The sequence below is a fragment of the Eucyclogobius newberryi genome, unplaced genomic scaffold (assembly GCF_026437365.1).
Source record: "Eucyclogobius newberryi isolate DKJ021-1_F unplaced genomic scaffold, fEucNew1.0.hap1 SCAF_6, whole genome shotgun sequence".
Lineage (NCBI taxonomy): Eukaryota > Metazoa > Chordata > Actinopteri > Gobiiformes > Gobiidae > Eucyclogobius > Eucyclogobius newberryi.
Window position 1 is genome coordinate 42,357,470 of NW_027316278.1, and position 23,733 is coordinate 42,381,202.

General features: G+C 45.1%; 1 protein-coding gene across 3 annotated transcripts in view; it reads left to right on the top strand.

Annotated features, from left to right (window-relative positions):
- Positions 1-23,733, top strand: part of wdfy3 (WD repeat and FYVE domain containing 3) — a 211,902-nt gene that overhangs the window by 82,497 nt on the left and 105,672 nt on the right. For all 3 annotated transcript variants that reach the window (XM_072433589.1, XM_072433590.1, XM_072433591.1), the window contains 5 exons: positions 3,558-3,631; positions 6,860-7,021; positions 11,624-11,718; positions 19,152-19,281; positions 20,404-20,621. In XM_072433589.1, the coding sequence (XP_072289690.1) occupies positions 3,558-3,631; positions 6,860-7,021; positions 11,624-11,718; positions 19,152-19,281; positions 20,404-20,621 (679 nt within the window). The remainder of the gene's footprint in view (positions 1-3,557; positions 3,632-6,859; positions 7,022-11,623; positions 11,719-19,151; positions 19,282-20,403; positions 20,622-23,733) is intronic.

Sequence of the window (23,733 nt, forward strand, 5' to 3'; positions counted from 1 at the left end):
TGTAGTACTACCAAATGTACTACTACCAAATGTACTACTACCAAATGTAGTACCAAATGTACTACTACCAAATGTACTACTACCAAATGTACTACTACCAAATGTACTACTACCAAATGTACTACTACCAAATGTACTACTACCAAATGTACTACTACCAAATGTAGTACCAAATGTACTACTACCAAATGTACTACTACCAAATGTAGTACCAAATGTACTACTACCAAATGTACTACTACCAAATGTACTACTACCAAATGTACTACTACCAAACGTACTACTACCAAATGTAGTACCAAATGTACTACTACCAAATGTACTACTACCAAATGTACTACTACCAAATGTACTACTACCAAATGTACTACTACCAAATGTACTACTACCAAATGTAGTACCAAATGTACTACTACCAAATGTACTACTACCAAATGTACTACTACCAAATGTACTACTACCAAATGTAGTACTACCAAATGTACTACTACCAAATGTAGTACTACCAAATGTAGTACCAAATGTACTACTACCAAATGTACTACTACCAAATGTACTACTACCAAATGTAGTACCAAATGTACTACTACCAAATGTACTACTACCAAATGTACTACTACCAAATGTACTACTACCAAATGTACTACTACCAAATGTACTACTACCAAATGTAGTACCAAATGTACTACTACCAAATGTACTACTACCAAATGTACTACTACCAAATGTACTACTACCAAATGTACTACTACCAAATGTACTACTACCAAATGTAGTACCAAATGTACTACTACCAAATGTACTACTACCAAATGTACTACTACCAAATGTACTACTACCAAATGTACTACTACCAAATGTACTACTACCAAATGTACTACTACCAAATGTACTACTACCAAATGTACTACTACCAAATGTACTACTACCAAATGTACTACTACCAAATGTACTACTACCAAATGTACTACTACCAAATGTACTACTACCAAATGTAGTACCAAATGTACTACTACCAAATGTACTACTACCAAATGTACTACTACCAAATGTACTACTACCAAATGTAGTACTACCAAATGTACTACTACCAAATGTACTACTACCAAATGTACTACTACCAAATGTACTACTACCAAATGTAGTACCAAATGTACTACTACCAAATGTACTACTACCAAATGTACTACTACCAAATGTACTACCAAATGTACTACTACCAAATGTACTACTACCAAATGTACTACTACCAAATGTACTACTACCAAATGTACTACTACCAAATGTACTACCAAATGTACTACTACCAAATGTACTACTACCAAATGTACTACTACCAAATGTACTACTACCAAATGTACTACTACCAAATGTAGTACTACCAAATGTACTACTACCAAATGTACTACTACCAAATGTAGTACTACCAAATGTACTACTACCAAATGTACTACTACCAAATGTACTACTACCAAATGTACTACTACCAAATGTACTACTACTAAATGTACTACTACCAAATGTACTACTACCAAATGTACTACTACCAAATGTACTACTACCAAATGTACTACTACCAAATGTAGTACTACCAAATGTACTACTACCAAATGTACTACTACCAAATGTAGTACTACCAAATGTAGTACTACCAAATGTACTACTACCAAATGTACTACTACCAAATGTACTACTACCAAATGTAGTACTACCAAATGTACTACTACCAAATGTAGTACCAAATGTACTACTACCAAATGTACTACTACCAAATGTACTACTACCAAATGTAGTACTACCAAATGTACTACTACCAAATGTAGTACTACCAAATGTAGTACTACCAAATGTAGTACTACCAAATGTACTACTACCAAATGTACTACTACCAAATGTAGTACTACCAAATGTAGTACCAAATGTACTACTACCAAATGTACTACTACCAAATGTACTACTACCAAATGTACTACTACCAAATGTACTACTACTACCAAATGTACTACTACCAAATGTACTACTACCAAATGTACTACTACCAAATGTACTACTACCAAATGTACTACTACCAAATGTAGTACTACCAAATGTACTACTACCAAATGTACTACTACCAAATGCACTACTACCAAATGTACTACTACCAAATGTAGTACCAAATGTACTACTACCAAATGTACTACTACCAAATATACTACTACCAAATGTAGTACTACCAAATGTACTACTACCAAATGTACTACTACCAAATGTACTACTACCAAATGTACTACTACCAAATGTAGTACCACCAAATGTACTACTACCAAATGTACTACTACCAAATGTACTACTACCAAATGTACTACTACCAAATGTAGTACTACCAAATGTACTACTACCAAATGTACTACTACCAAATGTAGTACTACCAAATGTACTACTACCAAATGTACTACTACCAAATGTAGTACTACCAAATGTACTACTACCAAATGTACTACTACCAAATGTACTACTACCAAATGTACTACTACCAAATGTACTACTACCAAATGTACTACTACCAAATGTACTACTACCAAATGTAGTACCAAATGTACTACTACCAAATGTACTACTACCAAATGTAGTACTACCAAATGTACTACTACCAAATGTACTACTACCAAATGTACTACTACCAAATGTACTACTACCAAATATACTACTACCACATGTACTACTACCAAATGTACTACTACCAAATGTACTACTACCAAATGTAGTACCAAATGTACTACTACCAAATGTACTACTACCAAATGTAGTACTACCAAATGTACTACTACCAAATGTACTACTACCAAATGTACTACTACCAAATGTACTACTACCAAATGTAGTACCAAATGTACTACTACCAAATGTACTACTACCAAATGTACTACTACCAAATGTAGTACCAAATGTACTACTACCAAATGTACTACTACCAAATGTACTACTACCAAATGTACTACTACCAAATGTACTACTACCAAATGTACTACTACCAAATGTACTACTAATGTACTACAGAGAGCGTTCTCCTGCTTGTGCCAGAGAGCGTTCTCCTGCTCGTGCCAGAGCGTTCTCCTGCTCGTGCCAGAGCGTTCTCCGCCGCTGAATAAAGCGTTATCCAAATGGACAGTAAGGTTCTCTTGGCGGGTTTGGCCCCGGAGGTCCTCACGGTCCGGTTACACCGACATAAGTCTCCCGGTGGGTTTAGGCGGCTGTCGCTCGTCTCTCACGATCCGGCCTGAGCAGTACCACATTCACCTCCTCCACCTGTAGAAACCCTCAAACGCTCCCGTCCACCCGCCTCCGACACGCCTCCCTTTCATAACAGGGAGACGGGGCAGAATAAACAGAAAAGCGGCACCTCATACGTACCGTGCACTACTGCGAGCGCCGTATACGGTGCGCGGTGATCTGAATACCTGGCAGCTTCTTTTGGGCGTGGCGGTGATGGCGGCCGCCATGTTCTAACCCTTCAGCGAGAACACGGATACTTCATGAGTGTCAAAAGGTTGAAATGTTGTGTGTTCTTGTTTCAGGTCTGGCTCCACGCGCCTTATGAGCTTCATCTTTCTCTATTTGAACATTTCATTGAACTGCTCACAGAATCCAGGCAAGTCCACACACGCCCTCACACACCTGTCATCCACACACCTGTCATCCACACACCTGTCATCCACACACCTGTCATCCACACACCTGTCATCCACACACACGCCCTCACACACCTGTCATCCACACACCTGTCATCCACACACCTGTCATCCACACACCTGTCATCCACACACACGCCCTCACACACCTGTCATCCACACACCTGTCATCCACACACCTGTCATCCACACACCTGTCATCCACACACCTGTCATCCACACACACGCCCTCACACACCTGTCATCCACACACCTGTCATCCACACACCTGTCATCCACACACACGCCCTCACACACCTGTCATCCACACACCTGTCATCCACACACACGCCCTCACACACCTGTCATCCACACACCTGTCATCCACACACCTGTCATCCACACACACGCCCTCACACACCTGTCATCCACACACCTGTCATCCACACACCTGTCATCCACACACCTGTCATCCACACACACGCCCTCACACACCTGTCATCCACACACCTGTCATCCACACACCTGTCATCCACACACCTGTCATCCACACACACGCCCTCACACACCTGTCATCCACACACCTGTCATCCACACACCTGTCATCCACACACACGCCCTCACACACCTGTCATCCACACACCTGTCATCCACACACCTGTCATCCACACACCTGTCATCCACACACCTGTCATCCACACGCCTGTCATCCACACACCTGTCATCCACACGCACGCCCTCACACACCTGTCATCCACACACCTGTCATCCACACACACGCCCTCACACACCTGTCATCCACACACCTGTCATCCACACACCTGTCATCCACACACCTGTCATCCACACACACGCCCTCACACACCTGTCATCCACACACACGCCCTCACACACCTGTCATCCACACACCTGTCATCCACACACCTGTCATCCACACACCTGTCATCCACACACCTGTCATCCACACACACACCCTCACACACCTGTCATCCACACACCTGTCATCCACACACCTGTCATCCACACACCTGTCATCCACACACACACCCTCACACACCTGTCATCCACACACCTGTCATCCACACACCTGTCATCCACACACACGCCCTCACACACCTGTCATCCACACACCTGTCATCCACACACCTGTCATCCACACACACGCCCTCACACACCTGTCATCCACACACCTGTCATCCACACACCTGTCATCCACACACACGCCCTCACACACCTGTCATCCACACACCTGTCATCCACACACACGCCCTCACACACCTGTCATCCACACACCTGTCATCCACACACACACCCTCACACACCTGTCATCCACACACCTGTCATCCACACACCTGTCATCCACACACCTGTCATCCACACACCTGTCATCCACACACCTGTCATCCACACACACGCCCTCACACACCTGTCATCCACACACCTGTCATCCACACACCTGTCATCCACACACCTGTCATCCACACACCTGTCATCCACACACCTGTCATCCACACATACGCCCTCACACACCTGTCATCCACACACCTGTCATCCACACACACCTGTCATCCACACACACCTGTCATCCACACACCTGTCATCCACACACCTGTCATCCACACACCTGTCATCCACACACCTGTCATCCACACACACGCCCTCACACACCAGTCATCCACACACCTGTCATCCACACACCTGTCATCCACACACCTGTCATCCACACACCTGTCATCCACACACCTGTCATCCACACACCTGTCATCCACACGCCTGTCATCCACACACCTGTCATCCACACACCTGTCATCCACACACACGCCCTCACACACCTGTCATCCACACACCTGTCATCCACACACCTGTCATCCACACACCTGTCATCCACACACCTGTCATCCACACACCTGTCATCCACACACCTGTCATCCACACATACGCCCTCACACACCTGTCATCCACACACCTGTCATCCACACACACCTGTCATCCACACACACCTGTCATCCACACACACCTGTCATCCACACACCTGTCATCCACACACACGCCCTCACACACCAGTCATCCACACACCTGTCATCCACACACCTGTCATCCACACACCTGTCATCCACACACACGCCCTCACACACAAGTCATCCACACACCTGTCATCCACACACCTGTCATCCACACACCTGTCATCCACACACCTGTCATCCACAACTCTGCGATTATGTGTGTACGCAATACTTTTTATAAAACGAAGGGCTGCCACCTGCGTTTATAAAACGTGTGTACATGGCCTTTGAGGGATGCACTGTCAAAAAACAGTCTGCATTTCCCCGTGAGTAATGGGCACTATGACATGGTGTTATGAAATGACACACTTTTCCAACATAATTCCCTCCAAACATGTGATCCTGTGGTTCTCCAGTGAGATGTACTTATACTTTCACACTCTTCATCCTCCTGAACAAAGTGACCCTCTATTTCCCATTGACCATTCATGTGTCATGTGACTGTCCAGACTCTTCATACATTTGTATCATTTAGATATTAATCCCCTCAAAGTTCATAATGCGGCCCTCAGACCATTTATGTTGGCCCTCCCGCTTGTTTGTCAAACAACAAAAAGTAGTACTTTTTACTGTAAAATGTTTTATTTTTTTCTATTTTTTATTTTGATGCTATACGAACCTAATAATTGATGTTCCAAGTCTTATTAAAGATGTGGAGGCATCGAAACTATGTCAAATGCAACATTCAAATGATTCACTTCACACGGCGTCATACCAGAAGTCCCGGAAATGGACAATTTATTTTTGTGTTTTTATTTTTGATTGACATTCTCTGATCATTTTGTGTTGTGTTCTGTGTTTGTTTGTCAACATTTGTTTTTTTTTAAATAAATAAATAATAATAATAATAATTCATAAACATCTATAAATGCTTTGTATTTATATAACATGCCTTCCCTTTTTGGATTTTTTCCAAACAACACATTTTAACATATATTTATATTTTAAAAGATTCAGTTTGAAAGTGTACACTTTAAATACATCCAAAATTAATACATCAACTAAGGGTTTACTCCGGGGACAGGGTTGACAGGGACATATGACGGTCAGAGAAGTATTTGACCTCATTAGAACTGTGACCGTTCCATAAGTGATTTTGACCCTTTGTGTGACTAACTGTCCAGACTTGTGTTGTGTGTCCAACAGTGAAGCGGCCAAAAATGCCAAGCTGCTGCGTGAGATGGGTCTGATTCCCCGGCTCCTGCTGACTCTGCGGGACCCCTCTCTGTCCCAGCCCACTGCAGGGGCCATCAGCAATGTACTCAGCCTCCTCCTGCAGGGCTTCCCCAACCCCCTGGAGCTGCTGCGGTGAGACATACACAAGGCAAAGTGCATTCAAATCACACAGACATGACAGAAACCACATCAACACACAAGAGTCATAAACACAGCTAAACAAAACTGTATTTATCTTGGATTTGAACATTGTCAGAGTAGAACCTGTCCAAGCCTTGAAATAATGATTTTTACGTCCCTGTCAACATGACAGGTACCGATCATTTGGTACCTGTCATGGCTAATTCTGAATCGGTCACAAGGAAAGGAAAACAGAATAACATAATTAATGAAAAATGAACTTTTATTAACATGTCTCTTCATCATTTACAGGCTGAGAAATAGATTTTCAAAGTTAGGGGCCAGGGGGGCCATGTGTTGTTTTAAACCTGGTTATTAGCATGTAAAACAATTTAAAGTACTTTTATCCTTTATTTGATATGAAGAGCACAAATAGTGAATCATATAAACCAGAGATCATGATGTTTAATACTGTTTAATTTAATATAATCAGTTTACAGCATTTGACACAAGGAGATCTTATGGAATATATAAAATCACAGCCTACAAAATAAACTACTAACATATATACATTGCCCCGATGCTAACAACTCCAAAGGGGGCGGGGCCCTTGGGGCCCTTGGATACTTCCACATTGACATTGTCCCTAATGTGCAAAATTACAGCTTTTGTTGCAAACAACTTTAAAAAGACTGAATTGCGAACTGAGGAGAGATTGACGCCAACCTCGATATCACTTGTGGCGCAAAATTAGACGGAGCATTTTCGAGTACAACCGAACGCAACCGAAAGCAGCGGCCAATCAGACGCTTTCATCCACATTAGATCACGGACACCGCTCGGCCAATGAGAAGCGAGAAGACTGCGAAGTGGCATGTCTGTCAAAACGAAACTTAAGCGATGGAAATGCGCGCGCACATGCTCCGCTGCTTCCTCCGCTGTACAAGTACAGCAATAATCCTGGTCTGTAGTACAGCGCGCCCGAGTTTGTGCACAGGAATCGCTTTGGGCGGGTTCACCGCGCTGTTTTTGCCTATGACGGCGAAAAATTAGCGTCGGTCATTGTGTCCGGAGCAGTGATTTTGGAGTCGGTCAAAACTGATTTTTGCGCCGGTCATTGACCGTGTCCGGCCCGTTATTTCGAGGCTTGCTGTCTCACATCTTCAGGAAGAATGTTCCAGATTTTAGCTGCATAAAACTGAAACACAGAGTTTAGTTAAGCGGAAGAAGATGGAATCATGTTCATATTATATTGCATAAAGTACATTCTACTAAAATATGCACAGAAGTAAACTCTGAAATGTGTGAGGTAAACTTTGCCGTTGCTCTAATTCAGTAGTCCTCAAACTACGGCCCGCGGGCCACATCCGGCCCGTTGGGCCTTTCAATCCGGCCTGCCAAGTTTGTCCAAGTTATATTTAAAAAAAAAAAAACAGTGCACTATGTGCATAGAAAATCTATGGCGCGCAGAAAATAAAATTCCCCACAAACGGCCACCGGGGCCAATAAAGCAGGAAGACACACTGAAGAAGACTCTTGTGGACAGTAGAAGACTCTAATGGACAGTAGAAGACTCTTGTGGACAGTAGAAGACTCTTGTGGACAGTAGAAGACTCTTGTGGACAGTAGAAGACTCTTGTGGACAGTAGAAGACTCTTGTGGACAGTAGAAGACTCTTGTGGACAGTAGAAGACTCATGTGGACAGTAGAAGACTCTCGTGGACAGTAGAAGACTCATGTGGACAGTAGAAGACTCATGTGGACAGTAGAAGACTCTTGTGGACAGTAGAAGACTCTTGTGGACAGTAGAAGACTCTTGTGGACAGTAGAAGACTCATGTGGACAGTAGAAGACTCTTGTGGACAGTAGAAGACTCTTGTGGACAGTAGAAGACAGTAGATAATCATTATTGAATGCATTTGTTGCTTTGTTACAAGTTACAGGTCAAATCTTGCGTGTCCTTTATAGTCATTCCAAAAACCCAATGTGGCCCTCGAGTCAAAAGGTTTGGGGACCACTGATCTAATTGGTCGTCTGGTGCTGACTCCGCCCCTGCACGGCTTTCTTTCCCAGCTCTGTGCGGGCGAAAGGAACAGAGCTGATCGTTTGATCATAAGGAATGAGTCAACACTTCTCTGTGTGATCAAAGCATAAATGTAGGAGGCAGTAATCTAAGCATGGCCTTGTAAATACATGTGTACCAATGTCACTGCCTCCTAGTGGTCAAAGAGGGTCATCTCATGACCATTACAAGGCCCAGCAATGAACCTGAGAAAAGCATGATAAACAGTGTCCACCTTCTGAAGACATGAACACATATGCAGTATATACAGCATATACTTTATATACAGCTTATACTTTATATACATCACATACTGTATATACAGCATATACAGTATATACTTTATATACAGCTTATACTTTGTATACATCACATACTGTATATACAGCATATACAGTATATACTTTATATACATCACATACTGTATATACAGCATATACAGTATATACAGTATATACAGTATATACAGCATTCATATACAAAATATCAGTTACAAAGCACATTTTCACTTAAAAATGTTCACTCCCTCACTCCCTTTTTCAGTGAGTAAGTCAGCAATCAAAACACCAAGGTATTGTAGTATTGTCCAACAGTACACCACTAATCCAAGTACTGAAGTATTATTCATGTCCTCACCCTTATGAAATTTGTTAACATTCAAAGTTAATTTTGATTAAATAATTGGATCAAGATTTTTAAAATGCCACACATGAGTGTAAGTATGTTTATCATATTTTAAGAGTTTTGTGGGGCACCAGCCTATATTAGGCTATTAACCATTGTCAAATCAAATATCTAAATTAATACATTTTTTAAATTCAAAGTTGATCTGAAAGTTTGTGAGAATGTATCTGTGACATTGATCCTTTTTCTCGAAACAATAACTTTAACAGCTGTGGTTTATATTGATGACAAAACAATTAAACAGGTAACTATGATGGACTATGCAAATTAGTCATTAACAGGTGGAGTCATCTTGGGAGGGAAATTGTTTCAAATTGAAAGTAGTCACTTTAGGAAAACCTCTGCAAAGCCTCTGCTTGTGGCTGAGACAGAAAAGCCCCGAAGGTGTGTTGACCTCCAAAAAGGGGATAGTGAGCAAACTAGCAACAAAAAGCCTCATGTCGAGCATTCTGGTCGCCATGGCAAAGCTCGGAGGTCATCTGTATGTCGGTGACACTGGAACAGACATTGGAACAGAAGGAGGCACCTTCTTAAAGTTTGAAAACAACGTTAGCTTAGTTTTGGCAGCTCTGAGGATTAGCTTTAACTGAACAAGTGAATGTTGTACAACTACGGCTGCCTGAGCAAGAGATGATCCATAGCAGTAAATCACTATCATCAGCATAAAAATGCATGTTAACATCAAAGGCGTTTTGACCTAAGTCAATGATGTACAAGGTAAATAGGAGGGGCCCCAAAACTGAGCCCTGTGTGACCCTTGTGGACAATAACAAAATCTGAACAAAGACCCTCATACTTAATGCAATGAGTTATTCAGATCATTTGAACCATGCGGCTGCACGCTCTGACAATCCTGTGCAAAGTAGTCTTTGTAGTGTTTTTTTAAACAACATGGTCGACGGTATAAAACTTTTTCACAGATCTATAAAAAAAATCAAGCGCAGTAATATATAGACCACGTTTAGTCCTTATTGTTTTCCCTTAATCACTTGATTAACATTGTAGAACCTGTGAGACTGAGAATACTCTGTGTGTAAGCCATGTCAGGTTTGTTGACCCGGTTTATGGCTCATCTGCCATTACTGGGCCATAGTGACTCAATGTTTCTGTTCCATTATAACTTAAGGGGTGCCAGAGGGTTAATATCAAATCAAATGAACACAATTATGTTCAGGCCATTAAAAGACACAAACGCTTCTAAATTCGACCATGTTTAAAAAAGTTACATTGATTTTTCTCTTTTCAAAATTGCTGAGGAAATTCATGCTCGACAGAGTGTAACACAGATTTATAGAGAGGAATTATATTCGGACTGTTGTCCAAAGACAAAGCTCTGGATTTACCGCTCACTACGTTCTGACCTCACCTATGGTCATGAGCTTTGGGATACAAGCAGTCGAAATGAGTTTCCTCCGCCGGGTGGCTGGGCGCTCCCTCAGAGATAGGGGGAGGAGCTCGGCCACACGGGGGGAGCTCGAAGTAGAGCCGCTGCCCCTCCAGCTCGGGCGTCTGTTCCGGATGGAATTATATTCATATTGTATTGCATAAAATGCATGCTACTAAAATATGCACAGAAGTAAACGCTGAAATGTGTGAGGTAAACGTCGCTCTCCTTTGCCGCTCTAATTGGTCGTCTGGTCCTGACTCCGCCCCCTGCACTGCTACATTCAGAAAATCCGGGTCAACAGACGCTCATAGTTCATTAGTCCTGGTTTATTCCAGTAGTGATTTAATCCTGGCATAGTCCTTTTCTCCTCCTTTTGTGCTGCTGTAGCCTTAGTTTAGACCTGTTTCCATTCTGGTTCAGTCCTTCCCTTTCTCTGTGAGACTTTTCCAGGGTTTGTACTCATGCCTGTTTGTCCTGACAGCTTTGGACAGTTCATCGCCTCCACGCTGCCAACCTTCGCCGTTTGTGAGAAGTTTGTCGTCATGGAGATCAACAACGAGGAGAAGCTGGACACAGGTGAATGTTCTCTCTGTTTTAGGCCTCGTGTCATGTCAAGTCATCACTTTGCTGGAACAAAATGTTTTGGACTCATCATTTATTGTGTGGACATGGTCTTATGGTGAGGAACGTTATTTGTTACTTTTTGTAGTCTGATAAGACTAAAGCTACGTACAGACGCCACTGCCTAATCGCGAATTTGACCGCGTGTACGTTTGAAAGGTTTACGCTCCGGACGCGCGCTCTCGACGCCCCGGCCACTGCACACAGGCGCGTACGGCGCGCTCGAGCTCTCTGCGCACATGCGCAGTAGAGGTGTTGTCGCATGAGCAGTGGAGTAGTTGTCATTGTTCATTGTGTAAAATGGCGGATATCGAGTGTTGTTTTCACATTTTTGGTTTGTTTGTGTCTCTGTTCCACCGTGAACACATGGTACAGCTCCTTTCTCCCACACGGCCACAATCAGTCTTTCGTCTGCCATTGTTGACGAGCCAGGAAAAAGTGGCTCTTCTTGGGGAATTCCACGGGGAATACCGGAAATGCAGGGGAAATACGTACGTACGTCACTGGAGCGTCAGCTCTGATTGGCTGCTGCGGCGGCTGCTACGCTTCAGCTGCAGAGACCTGAACATATCTGAGCGCGTCGCGTAAGCCGCTTTAGCCGCCTCGGTCGCCTCATACGCGCTCAAAACGTCGAGAGTGTAAAAAAACGCACCAATCGCGCCGCAAAAACGAAGAAATCACGCCGCGGGAAACGCACTACATGCTCGACGCGCGTTTACTATAGACTTTGAATGTAAACTGGAGGCTTCGGCCGCGGCGGTGTGGAAGCCGCTTTAAGCTGTAGAGGGTAGAATAATAATCTGTAAATATACCAGTATTAGCTGTACTTTATCTAGCAACTATAGGAAACACTTGGAACAAAAAAGGACACGAGAAAACGGCAACAACAAAAAAAGGGGTCAATTTGTCAAATTTCAGATTAAGTCCAAATGTGATTTGTTCCATTTTGGCTGTCAGTGATAATGTCAGTCCTTAATAATAGGCTCAGTTTGTGTCATCCATGTTTTGTGATGGCCTTTTCCCTGCTGCCAGAAGTATATTCCAAAGGTTTCCATTGACTGTGGACAAGGCCGTAATGTTGACGCCCAATTACATAGAGATAAGATAAGATAAGCCTTTATTTGTCCACACAATGGGAAAATTCCAGTATTGCAACACAAGTAGATACAGAAGTAAAAGAACAGATAACTTAAAGAAAACTTAAAAAAAAACACTCTTAATAGAAAAACTTATAAAAAACCTCTTATATTCTTAATAAAAAGTAATAATAATAATAGTAACAATAGTAACACTCTTATTTACAGTAGTTATGGACGGAGTATATTGCACCAATATGATTGACATTATGTCAGTATTGCACATGATTATGACAGTGTTGCACATGGGTATGACAGTATTGCACATGGGTATGACAGTATTGCACATGGGTATGACAGTATTGCACATGGGTATGACAGTATTGCACATGAGTATGTCAGTATTGCACATGGGTATGACAGTATTGCACATGGGTATGACAGTATTGCACATGGGTATGACAGTATTGCACATGAGTATGTCAGTATTGCACATGGGTATGACAGTATTGCACATGGGTATGACAGTATTGCACATGGGTATGACAGTATTGCACATGGGTATGACAGTATTGCACATGGGTATGACAGTATTGCACATGGGTATGACAGTATTGCACATGGGTATGTCAGTATTGCACATGATTATGACAGTGTTGCACATGGGTATGACAGTATTGTGCATGGGTATGTCAGTATTGCACATGGGTATGCCAGTATTGCACATGGGTATGACAGTATTGCACATGAATATGACAGTATTGCACATGGGTATGACAGTATTGCACATGAGTATGTCAGTATTGCACATGGGTATGACAGTATTGCACATGGGTATGACAGTATTGCACATGGGTATGACAGTATTGCACATGGGTATGACAGTATTGCACATGAGTATGTCAGTATTGCACATGGGTATGACAGTATTGCACATGAGTATGTCAGTATTGTACATGGGTATGACAGTATTGCACATGGGTATGACAGTATTGCACATGGGTATGACAGTATTGCACATGGGTATGACAGTATTGCACATGATTATGACAGTATTGCACATGTGTATGTCAGTATTGCACATGGGTATGACAGTATTGCACATGGGTATGACAGTATTTGTTATAAAGTCTGACAGCAGCAGAAGGACAGACTGTGAAACGTCTCCTTCACACAGCGAGGGTGGATCAGTCACTGAAGCTGCTCTGCAGAGTGGACAGTGTCCTGCAGGGGACAGAGTGTCCTGCAGGGGACAGAGTGTCCTGCAGGGGGCGACACTCATGGTCCTGCATAGATGTGAGTTTAGCCAGGACCCTCCTGTCCCCCACCTCCTGCACCGAGTCCAGAGGACAGTCCAGGACGGAGCTGGACTTCTTGATGACTCTGTCCAGCCTCTTCCTCATTGTGATGCTGCTGCTCCAGCAGGCCACACCGTACAGGAGGGCCGATGCCACCACAGAGTCAGAGAAGGTCTTCAGGAGTGGCCCTGTCATGAGTGGCCCTGTCAGGAGCGGCCCTGTCAGGAGTGGCCCTGTCACTCCAAAAGACCTGAGTCTCCTCAGGAGGTAGAGTCCACTCTGGCTCTTCCTGTTCAGTCTGTGTTATGAGTCCAGTTTGTGGTTCAGATGAACACCAGGTCCTTGTATGAGTCAGTCTCTCAATGTCCCGTCCCTGGATGTTCACTGGTGAGGGGGGCGTGGCCTGTCCTGTCCCTGGATGTTCACTGGTGAGGGGGGCGTGGCCTGTCCCGTCCCTGGATGTTCTCTGGTGAGGGGGGCGTGGCCTGTCCCGTCCCTGGATGTTCACTGGTGAGGGGGGCGTGGCCTCTCCTTGGTCTTCTGCGTTGATGAGGAGGAGGTTCCACAAAGTCCTGCTCCAGTCCTCTGTCCTCCACATCATCGTCCGTGATGAGTCCGATGATGGCAGAGTGGTCAGAGAACTTCTGCAGGACACACCTGTCCGTGTCGTGTCTGAGGTCTGCAGTGTAGAGGGTGAAGAGAAAGGGCGCGAGGACAGTGCCCTGGGGCGCCCCCACACTGCAGGTCCCACACACTGCAGGTCCCCCACACTGCAGGTCCCCCACGCTGCAGGTCACTCACACTGCAGGTCCCCCACACTGCAGGTCCTCCATACTGCAGGTCCCCCACACTGCAGGTCCCACACAGTGCAGGTCCCACACACTGCAAGTCCCCCACACTGCAGGTCCCCCACACTGCAGGTCCTCCATACTGCAGGTCCCCCACACTGCAGGTCCCACACACTGCAGGTCCCACACACTGCAAGTCCCCCACACTGCAGGTCCCCCACACTGCAGGTCCTCCACACTGCAGGTCCCCCACACTGCAGGTCCTCCACACTGCAGGTCCCCCACACTGCAGTTCCTCCACACTGCAGGTCCCCCACACTGCAGTTCCTCCACACTGCAGGTCCCTCACACTGCAGGTCCCTCACACTGCAGGTCCCTCACACTGCAGGTCCCTCACACTGCAGGTCCCCACACTGCAGTTCCCCCACACTGCAGGTCCCCACACTGCAGGTCCCTCACACTGCAGGTCCCTCACACTGCAGGTCCCTCACACTGCAGGGCCCCCACACTGCAAGTCCCCCACACTGCAGGTCCCCACACTGCAGGTTCCCTCACACTGCAGGTCCCCACACTGCAGGGCCCCCACACTGCAGGTCCCCACACTGCAGGTCCCCCACACTGCAGGTCCCCCACACTGCAGGTTCCCTCACACTGCAGGTCCCCACACTGCAGGGCCCCCACACTGCAGGTCCCCACACTGCAGGTTCCCTCACACTGCAGGTCCCCCACACTGCAGGTCCCCCACACTGCAGGTCCCTCACACTGCAGGTCCCCCACACTGCAGGTCCTCCACACTGCAGGTCCCCCACACTGCAGGTCCTCCACACTGCAGGTCCCCCACACTGCAGGTCCTCCACACTGCAGGTCCGAGTGTCAGACACACAGTCCCGGGCTCTCACAAACTGGGGTCGGTCCGTGAGGTCGTCCAGGATCCACTCTGCAGGTCATACTCCACACCAGCCGTCTCCAGCTTGTCCCTCAGGAGCTGATGGTGTTGAAGGCGCTGGAGAGATGAAAGAACAGAATCCTCACAGAGCTGCCAGGCTTTTCCAGGTGAGAGAGAGAGCGGTGCAGCAGGAAATGACGGCGTCCTCCACTCCGATGCCAGGACGATATACAAACTGCAGCGGGTCCATGGCTGAGCTCACGGTGGAGCGGAGGTGGTCCAGGACCAGCTCCAGTGTCTTCATCAGGTGGGACGTGAGAGCCACTGGCCTGAAGCTGTTGAGGTCTTTGGGGCGCCGTGTCTTGGGCACAGGTACCAGACAGGAGGTCTTCAGACCTGTGGTACCACCCTCAGCTTCAGGCTCATGTTGAAGACATGCTCCATAACTCCACACAGTTCATCTGCAGGACTTAAGGAGCCTGGGGCTGATGCCGTCAGGCCCTGCTGCCTTCCTCACTTTAATTATTGGGATGGTGATGCCAAAAACAGTCGGTAGCACTTTATAGTTCTTCATCGAGATATATCCACACTTTCCCACTCATCGCCAGTCAAATTAAAATTACAAAAATAATTGGGTGTTCCAATCCCAGGTAATTCAGCTCCGAGTTGCATTGTAGGATGTGGTTTTGGACCACTCAGTGATGTTGACGCCCATGTGACACATTGTCAGTTGTATACCTCAGCATCATCAGGTGTTTCAGCCCTTTATCACAAGACACCCTCCCCTGAGGCAGGCCCCACCGCATGTTGACCAGACCTGGGCGTGTGTGGTCAACTTGCTCCCCATGCTGTCTTTCATCTCAGCCACAGTCAGTGACCGCTTCGCTCTGCGGCTGTGGCACGCTCTTTGATAATACTTCTCTTGGCCTGACCCCTGATGACCACTACTTTTAAATGACAGGAGATAGACCACAGCACCAGGTCTGAGTGAAGGTTTATCACCACTATGCTTGGTGGAAAAACTGGGCTTTTGTCTCAGTCAGCTCACATTTCCCGGGGTCACCCCTCTTTCCAAAGTCAGTGGATCTGTCATGTGACCATTGATATTAATTCCTGATGTTGGACCTTCGTGAAGAGCTCCAATATCTTTTGGGACTGTTGTGTCTCTCGTCAGTTAATACATTCTGTCTGATCATTGTCAATTAAACATGGAAGTATTTGTTCTATTCTTTTGGACATAATTGAAGTGTATATACAATAGTCCACATTCAGAATAGAAATGGGTCTATATGAGGCCCAGTCAAGTCCGTCCTTCCTTTCTATTGGTATTAGAGATATGATTACTTATTTTCAAATAGGAGGGGTCACCCAAAGTCTCTGAAAGTATGAAAGTGCTCCGTTCTTCTTATACCTAATATACCGTGCGTGCGTGCGTTCAGAGCTTTTAACCTTCTTACATTGTTATTTGTGCTTCATATATATGTCCAGAGTGTTTTTTAGATTGATTCCCGTAGTTTTTAGCTTTATTACAGACTATCTCCTTTCCTCCAATCTTCAAACTGACGGGCGGTGGCTGCAAGACCGCGTCATAATCACAGGCACGCCTCTCCACCCCCCTCACTCCTCCCGCCCCCTTCCCCCCGGCTCCGCGCTGACGGGGGAAGGGGGCTATTTAAGTTAAACACGGCGCTAAGAGGCCCAAAACTTCATTAATGATATCGCACTCTTTACTATTATCACAATGGTGAAGGTTTATGTGGCAGTTGATGCAGCAACCGGAACAATAAACGGAGAGAAGTTTTATCCAATACCGAAAAACCAGGAAATAAGAGCGCGATGGACATAAGACTTTTATATACACATATATATATATATATATATATATATATATATATATATCAATATATATATATATATATATATATATATATATATATATATATATGTATATGTATATATATATATATATATATCAATATATATACATATATATATATATATATATATATGTATATGTATATATATATATATATATATATATATATATATATATATATGTGTATATGTACGCTGTAGAATAAACACCAGTTTTATTTAGGCTCAAAGTAGTGTTGATCTGAAGTTCTATCGTTTGTCACTCAGTCGCGCGGAGCGGCGCAGCGCGGAGCTGACAGCTGTGGGGCACACACGCTCTCTCTGAGACTACGTCACGGGTGGGCGGGGCACACACGCGCTCTCTGAGACTACGTCACGGGTGGGCGGGGCACACACGCTCTCTCTGAGACTACGTCACGGGTGGGCGGGGCACACACGCTCTCTCTGAGACTACGTCACGGGTGGGCGGGGCACACACGCGCTCTCTGAGACTACGTCACGGTTGGGCGGGGCACACACGCTCTCTCTGAGACTACGTCACGGGTGGGCGGGGCACACACGCTCTCTCTGAGACTACGTCACGGGTGGGCGGGGCACACACGCGCTCTCTGAGACTACGTCACGGTTGGGCGGGGCACACACACGCTCTGAGACTACGTCACGGGTGGGCGGGGCACACACGCGCTCTGAGACTACGTCACGGGTGGGCGGGGCACACACGCGCTCTGAGACTACGTCACGGGTGGGCGGGGCACACACGCGCTCTGAGACTACGTCACGGGTGGGCGGGGCACACAGGCGCTCTGAGACTACGTCACGGGTTGGGCGGGGGAGCCAGATGGCTCTTCACAAGGGTGGGGGCGAATATCAAACCAAGCCATCTGCATTTCCGGGTTGGTGAAGGGTCCAAGGTCTGGGTGATATTTCTTAACTATTATGTTAAGGGTGTTGCACAACCCTTATTATTATCAATGATACACTTAGGATAGACTACCAAACGTGAACAAAAGCATGTTATGGCACCTTTAATGTGGCATGTTTTAGAGTCTGTTTAGTCCAAAGAACGATTACGATAATCAAAATACGACTAGTCACGATCAGTCAATTAATCATTGTTGCCCTCACTTAAAAATACTTTATGTGCTGCAGGCACATTTAGTCTCAAAGGACTTTTAAAATATATTGCATAACATTTACAAATTTACAAAAAACATTGGGTAAACCAGCTTTACACAGACGTCTGCTCAATCAAAGTTGACACCTTTGATTAGATCTCCAAAACTGTATTTTTGAGACCATGAGTGAATGCTAATTTGAAATGTGAAATGTAATTTAAATATATTCAGTTATTTCATTGTAAATTGATACTAATTTGAATGTGTTATAATTGTGTTTGCTAACCTGCTGGGACAGCCCACGTGTTCACACATGGTCCTGCTTTTAAAAACCTATGAACTGCTCCCAGGTGAGGAGGACTTTGGGGGTCTGCTCTCTGCCAGCGTCATCCTCCTGAGGAACCGGCTGCTGGACTGTCTGCTCCGGCTGCTCTTCACCCCCAAAGAGGGCTCCAAGGACAAGAGCTCCGTCAATGCCCAGTGAGATACTTTTCTATACTTCACTCCTTCTCTTTCTCTCCCTTCTTGCTCCTATTGTCATGAATATATTATATATTTTCCTGTAGAAAGATCTCCCTGAACTTTTATAAAGCCTTCTCGTTGGCTGTATGACTAAAAACTAAAAACTCTGAACTGTGACTTCCGTGTTCTTGAGGCTCTTGATGTACATACACATTTAAAGCGGGCCCTTCATATCAGAGCCATGTTCCAGCTTCACTAATTTTGGTTGTTTTTTTTTATTGCCTTGAAAACCACAGAAAAACATGGGAGTGGGATGAATCTCCACAAACCTGACTCGTACCTGACCTGAGGAGTTTTCATGGAGATGTTGTTTCTTTAGCCAGAATATTCCACAGTACGGCATAATCTGTATTTATCTCCAGTAAGAATGTTCCAAAGTATGGTTTGAACTTTCGACCTCTATGGAATCATGCAGGTGGTTTTCCACTCCCAGAAAGTGACATACTATTGCTTTAAATGTAAGGAATCTTGTTGGGCTAAAAAAAAATCCCACAATGCCCTTTGAACTTGTATTCAAACTGTGTGTTCTAACTTAATCTGTTGTTTTAATTTGCACTTTGAGGTTTTTGCACAGGTTTTCAAAGTGGTTTTGACCTAAACTAAACTCTGTCCTCTCTGTCCGCTCCACCCTCCTGTGTGGCTGTGTCCGCTCCACCCTCCTGTGTGGCTGTGTCCGCTCCACCCTCCTGTGTGGCTGTGTCCGCTCCACCCTCCTGTGTGGCTGTGTCCGCTCCACCCTCCTGTGTGGCTGTGTCCGCTCCACCCTCCTGTGTGGCTGTGTCCGCTCCACCCTCCTGTGTGGCTGTGTCCGCTCCACCCTCCTGTGTGGCTGTGTCCGCTCCACCCTCCTGTGTGGCTGTGTCCGCTCCACCCTCCTGTGTGGCTGTGTCCGCTCCACCCTCCTGTGTGGCTGTGTCCGCTCCACCCTCCTGTGTGGCTGTGTCCGCTCCACCCTCCTGTGTGGCTGTGTCCGCTCCACCCTCCTGTGTGGCTGTGTCCGCTCCACCCTCCTGTGTGGCTGTGTCCGCTCCACCCTCCTGTGTGGCTGTGTCCGCTCCACCCTCCTGTGTGGCTGTGCAGGGCGTGTGAGGAGGTGATCCGGACACTGGGCTTTGACTGGCTGCTGATGCTGATGGAGGAGCACCTTCACTCCACCACGGTGACTGCAGCGCTGTGGATTCTGGTGGTGCTGCTGTCCAACCAGTCCATCCTCCACCGCTTCAAGGAGGGAGTGTGCGGGGGCGGCTGGCTGGAACACACCGACTCTGTGCTCAGCAACAAGATCGGCACAGTGCTGGGTAAGGATCAAATACACAGGTTCATCCAGTTATACCCAAGCCACCCACGCCACGTACTACCTCCCCAAAGACTCTGTACAGACTGGCTCCTGTACATCTCCATATATATATATATATATATATATATATATATATATATATATATATATATATATATATATATATATACAGATATATATACAGATGTTTCTGTTCACTGTGTCAGCTCCTGGTGATGGAGCTCCATGTGTGCTGTCCCTGCAGCATCTGCACCTGCAGTTATGTGTGGGATGGTCTCAGGGGCCCCCACAGCCTACACCTTGGGTCTTGTCTGGTGGTAGATCTGGGCCTCTATTGATCTGGTGTTCAGGTCCTGCTCCTGTCCTGCTCCTGTCCTGCCATGATCAGGGCCTCTGTCCTTCCGGCTCTTTCCGGTGGTACATCCCATGTCACCAGGAGACAAACCACTATCATGTGTTTTAGGACTGTCCTGTTGTTCAAAACTATTGGACTGAAATGAACTGTTTTTGACATTGCAATGACTCTGAACTTTAGAAATATTTCATTTGGCCTCAATCATTGGATACTTTAACCTTCTCCTGGCAGCCTCACAAATGACACACAAACCTCAACGATCAACATCAGACAAATGGAAAAAATTACATTCAGACTTCATTTGGAAATGGACAATTTAAGTCAGAATATAATAGTCATTTATAAAGATAGGACTTTTAATTGAAATCTGCCATGATTGTTTTTTTCTTTTGTTTTTAATGTGTGGTTGATTTAATTGTATCCTCACTCTCTGGTCGTGTTCGTGACCTGTTTGAACACCCAGAAAACACAACTGTGTTCTGGTGGTCCGTATTTATTCATAACCTTTTTAGATCCTTTTTTTTTGTTTTTTAGAATCCTGCAGTGCCTAGTTTAGAACAGATTTGGCTTACTTACTGAATACAGAGCCCCATGATCTGTTCAGGGTGAGATAGTGAAGCCCAACGCTCTTGTGCCTGTTTAAGATGACAATAATGTTAGAAAATGTATAACTTAAAATAAAATGTCCACGCCCAAAATCTTGACTTGTGCCTTTTACTTTAACCAAACATAAATCAAAGTCACATGTAACTAATAGTTTCGAGGTCCCAAACCTTCACAGCGTTCCCGGAGTTGAGGCATTAAATCCAAATACAAAAATATTTTCTATAAAGCCGGGAAATCCACATGGAAAAAGTCTTGTTGATGTGATCCACCTATATATCCATCTCCACCTGTAGAAACCCTCATAAACGCTCCGGTCCACCCGCCTCGGACACGCCTCCCATTCATAACAGGGAGACACCTTCTGTGGCTATGCTACACATTGACTTTGTTTATTCCTAGATAATTGCTTCTTACATCTAATTTAGTCCTGGGTTGTCACTTTTTGACTTCTGGTTAGCTAGTAAAGATCTGCTTTAGTCCTGCTTTAGTCCTGCTTTAGTCCTGCTTTAGACCTGCTTTAGACCTGCTTTAGACCTGCTTTAGTCCTGCTTTAGACCTGCTTTAGTCCTGCTTTAGACCTGCTTTAGTCCTGCTTTAGACCTGCTTTAGTCCTGCTTTAGTCCTGCTTTAGACCTGCTTTAGACCTGCTTTAGACCTGCTTTAGTCCTGCTTTAGTCCTGCTTTAGTCCTGCTTTAGACCTGCTTTAGTCCTGCTTTAGACCTGCTTTAGTCCTGCTTTAGACCTGCTTTAGTCCTGCTTTAGACCTGCTTTAGTCCTGCTTTAGTCCTGCTTTAGACCTGCTTTAGACCTGGTTTAGACCTGCTTTAGACCTGCTTTAGACCTGCTTTAGTCCTGCTTTAGTCCTGCTTTAGACCTGCTTTAGTCCTGCTTTAGTCCTGCTTTAGACCTGCTTTAGTCCTGCTTTAGTCCTGCTTTAGACCTGCTTTAGTCCTGCTTTAGTCCTGCTTTAGACCCGCTTTAGTCCTGCTTTAGTCCTGCTTTAGACCTGCTTTAGTCCTGCTTTAGACCTGCTTTAGACCTGCTTTAGACCTGCTTTAGTCCTGCTTTAGACCTGCTTTAGTCCTGCTTTAGTCCTGCTTTAGTCCTGCTTTAGACCTGCTTTAGTCCTGCTTTAGTCCTGCTTTAGACCTGCTTTAGACCTGCTTTAGACCTGCTTTAGTCCTGCTTTAGACCTGCTTTAGACCTGCTTTAGTCCTGCTTTAGTCCTGCTTTAGACCTGCTTTAGTCCTGCTTTAGTCCTGCTTTAGACCTGCTTTAGACCTGCTTTAGACCTGCTTTAGTCCTGCTTTAGACCTGCTTTAGACCTGCTTTAGTCCTGCTTTAGACCTGCTTTAGACCTGCTTTAGTCCTGCTTTGGACCTGCTTTAGACCTGCTTTAGTCCTGCTTTTGTCCTGCTTTAGACCTGCTTTAGTCCTGCTTTAGACCTGCTTTAGTCCTGCTTTAGTCCTGCTTTAGACCTGCTTTAGTCCTGCTTTAGACCTGCTTTAGACCTGCTTTAGACCTGCTTTAGTCCTGCTTTAGACCTGCTTTAGACCTGCTTTAGACCTGCTTTAGACCTGCTTTAGACCTGCTTTAGTCCTGCTTTAGTCCTGCTTTAGTCCTGCTTTAGTCCTGCTTTAGACCTGCTTTAGTCTTACTTTAGTCCTGCTTTAGTCCTGCTTTAGGTCTGCTTTAGACCTGCTTTAGACCTGCTTTAGTCCTGCTTTAGTCCTGCTTTAGTCCTGCTTTAGTCCTGCTTTAGTCCTGCTTTAGACCTGCTTTAGTCCTGCTTTAGTCCTGCTTTAGACCTGCTTTAGTCCTGCTTTAGACCTGCTTTAGACCTGCTTTAGACCTGCTTTAGTCCTGCTTTAGACCTGCTTTAGACCTGCTTTAGACCTGCTTTAGACCTGTTTTAGACCTGCTTTAGACCTGCTTTAGTCCTGCTTTAGTCCTGCTTTAGACCTGCTTTAGACCTGCTTTAGACCTGCTTTAGTCCTGCTTTAGTCCTGCTTTAGTCCTGCTTTAGTCCTGCTTTAGACCTGCTTTAGTCTTACTTTAGTCCTGCTTTAGACCTGCTTTAGTCCTGCTTTAGACCTGCTTTAGTCCTGCTTTAGACCTGCTTTAGACCCGCTTTAGTCCTGCTTTAGTCC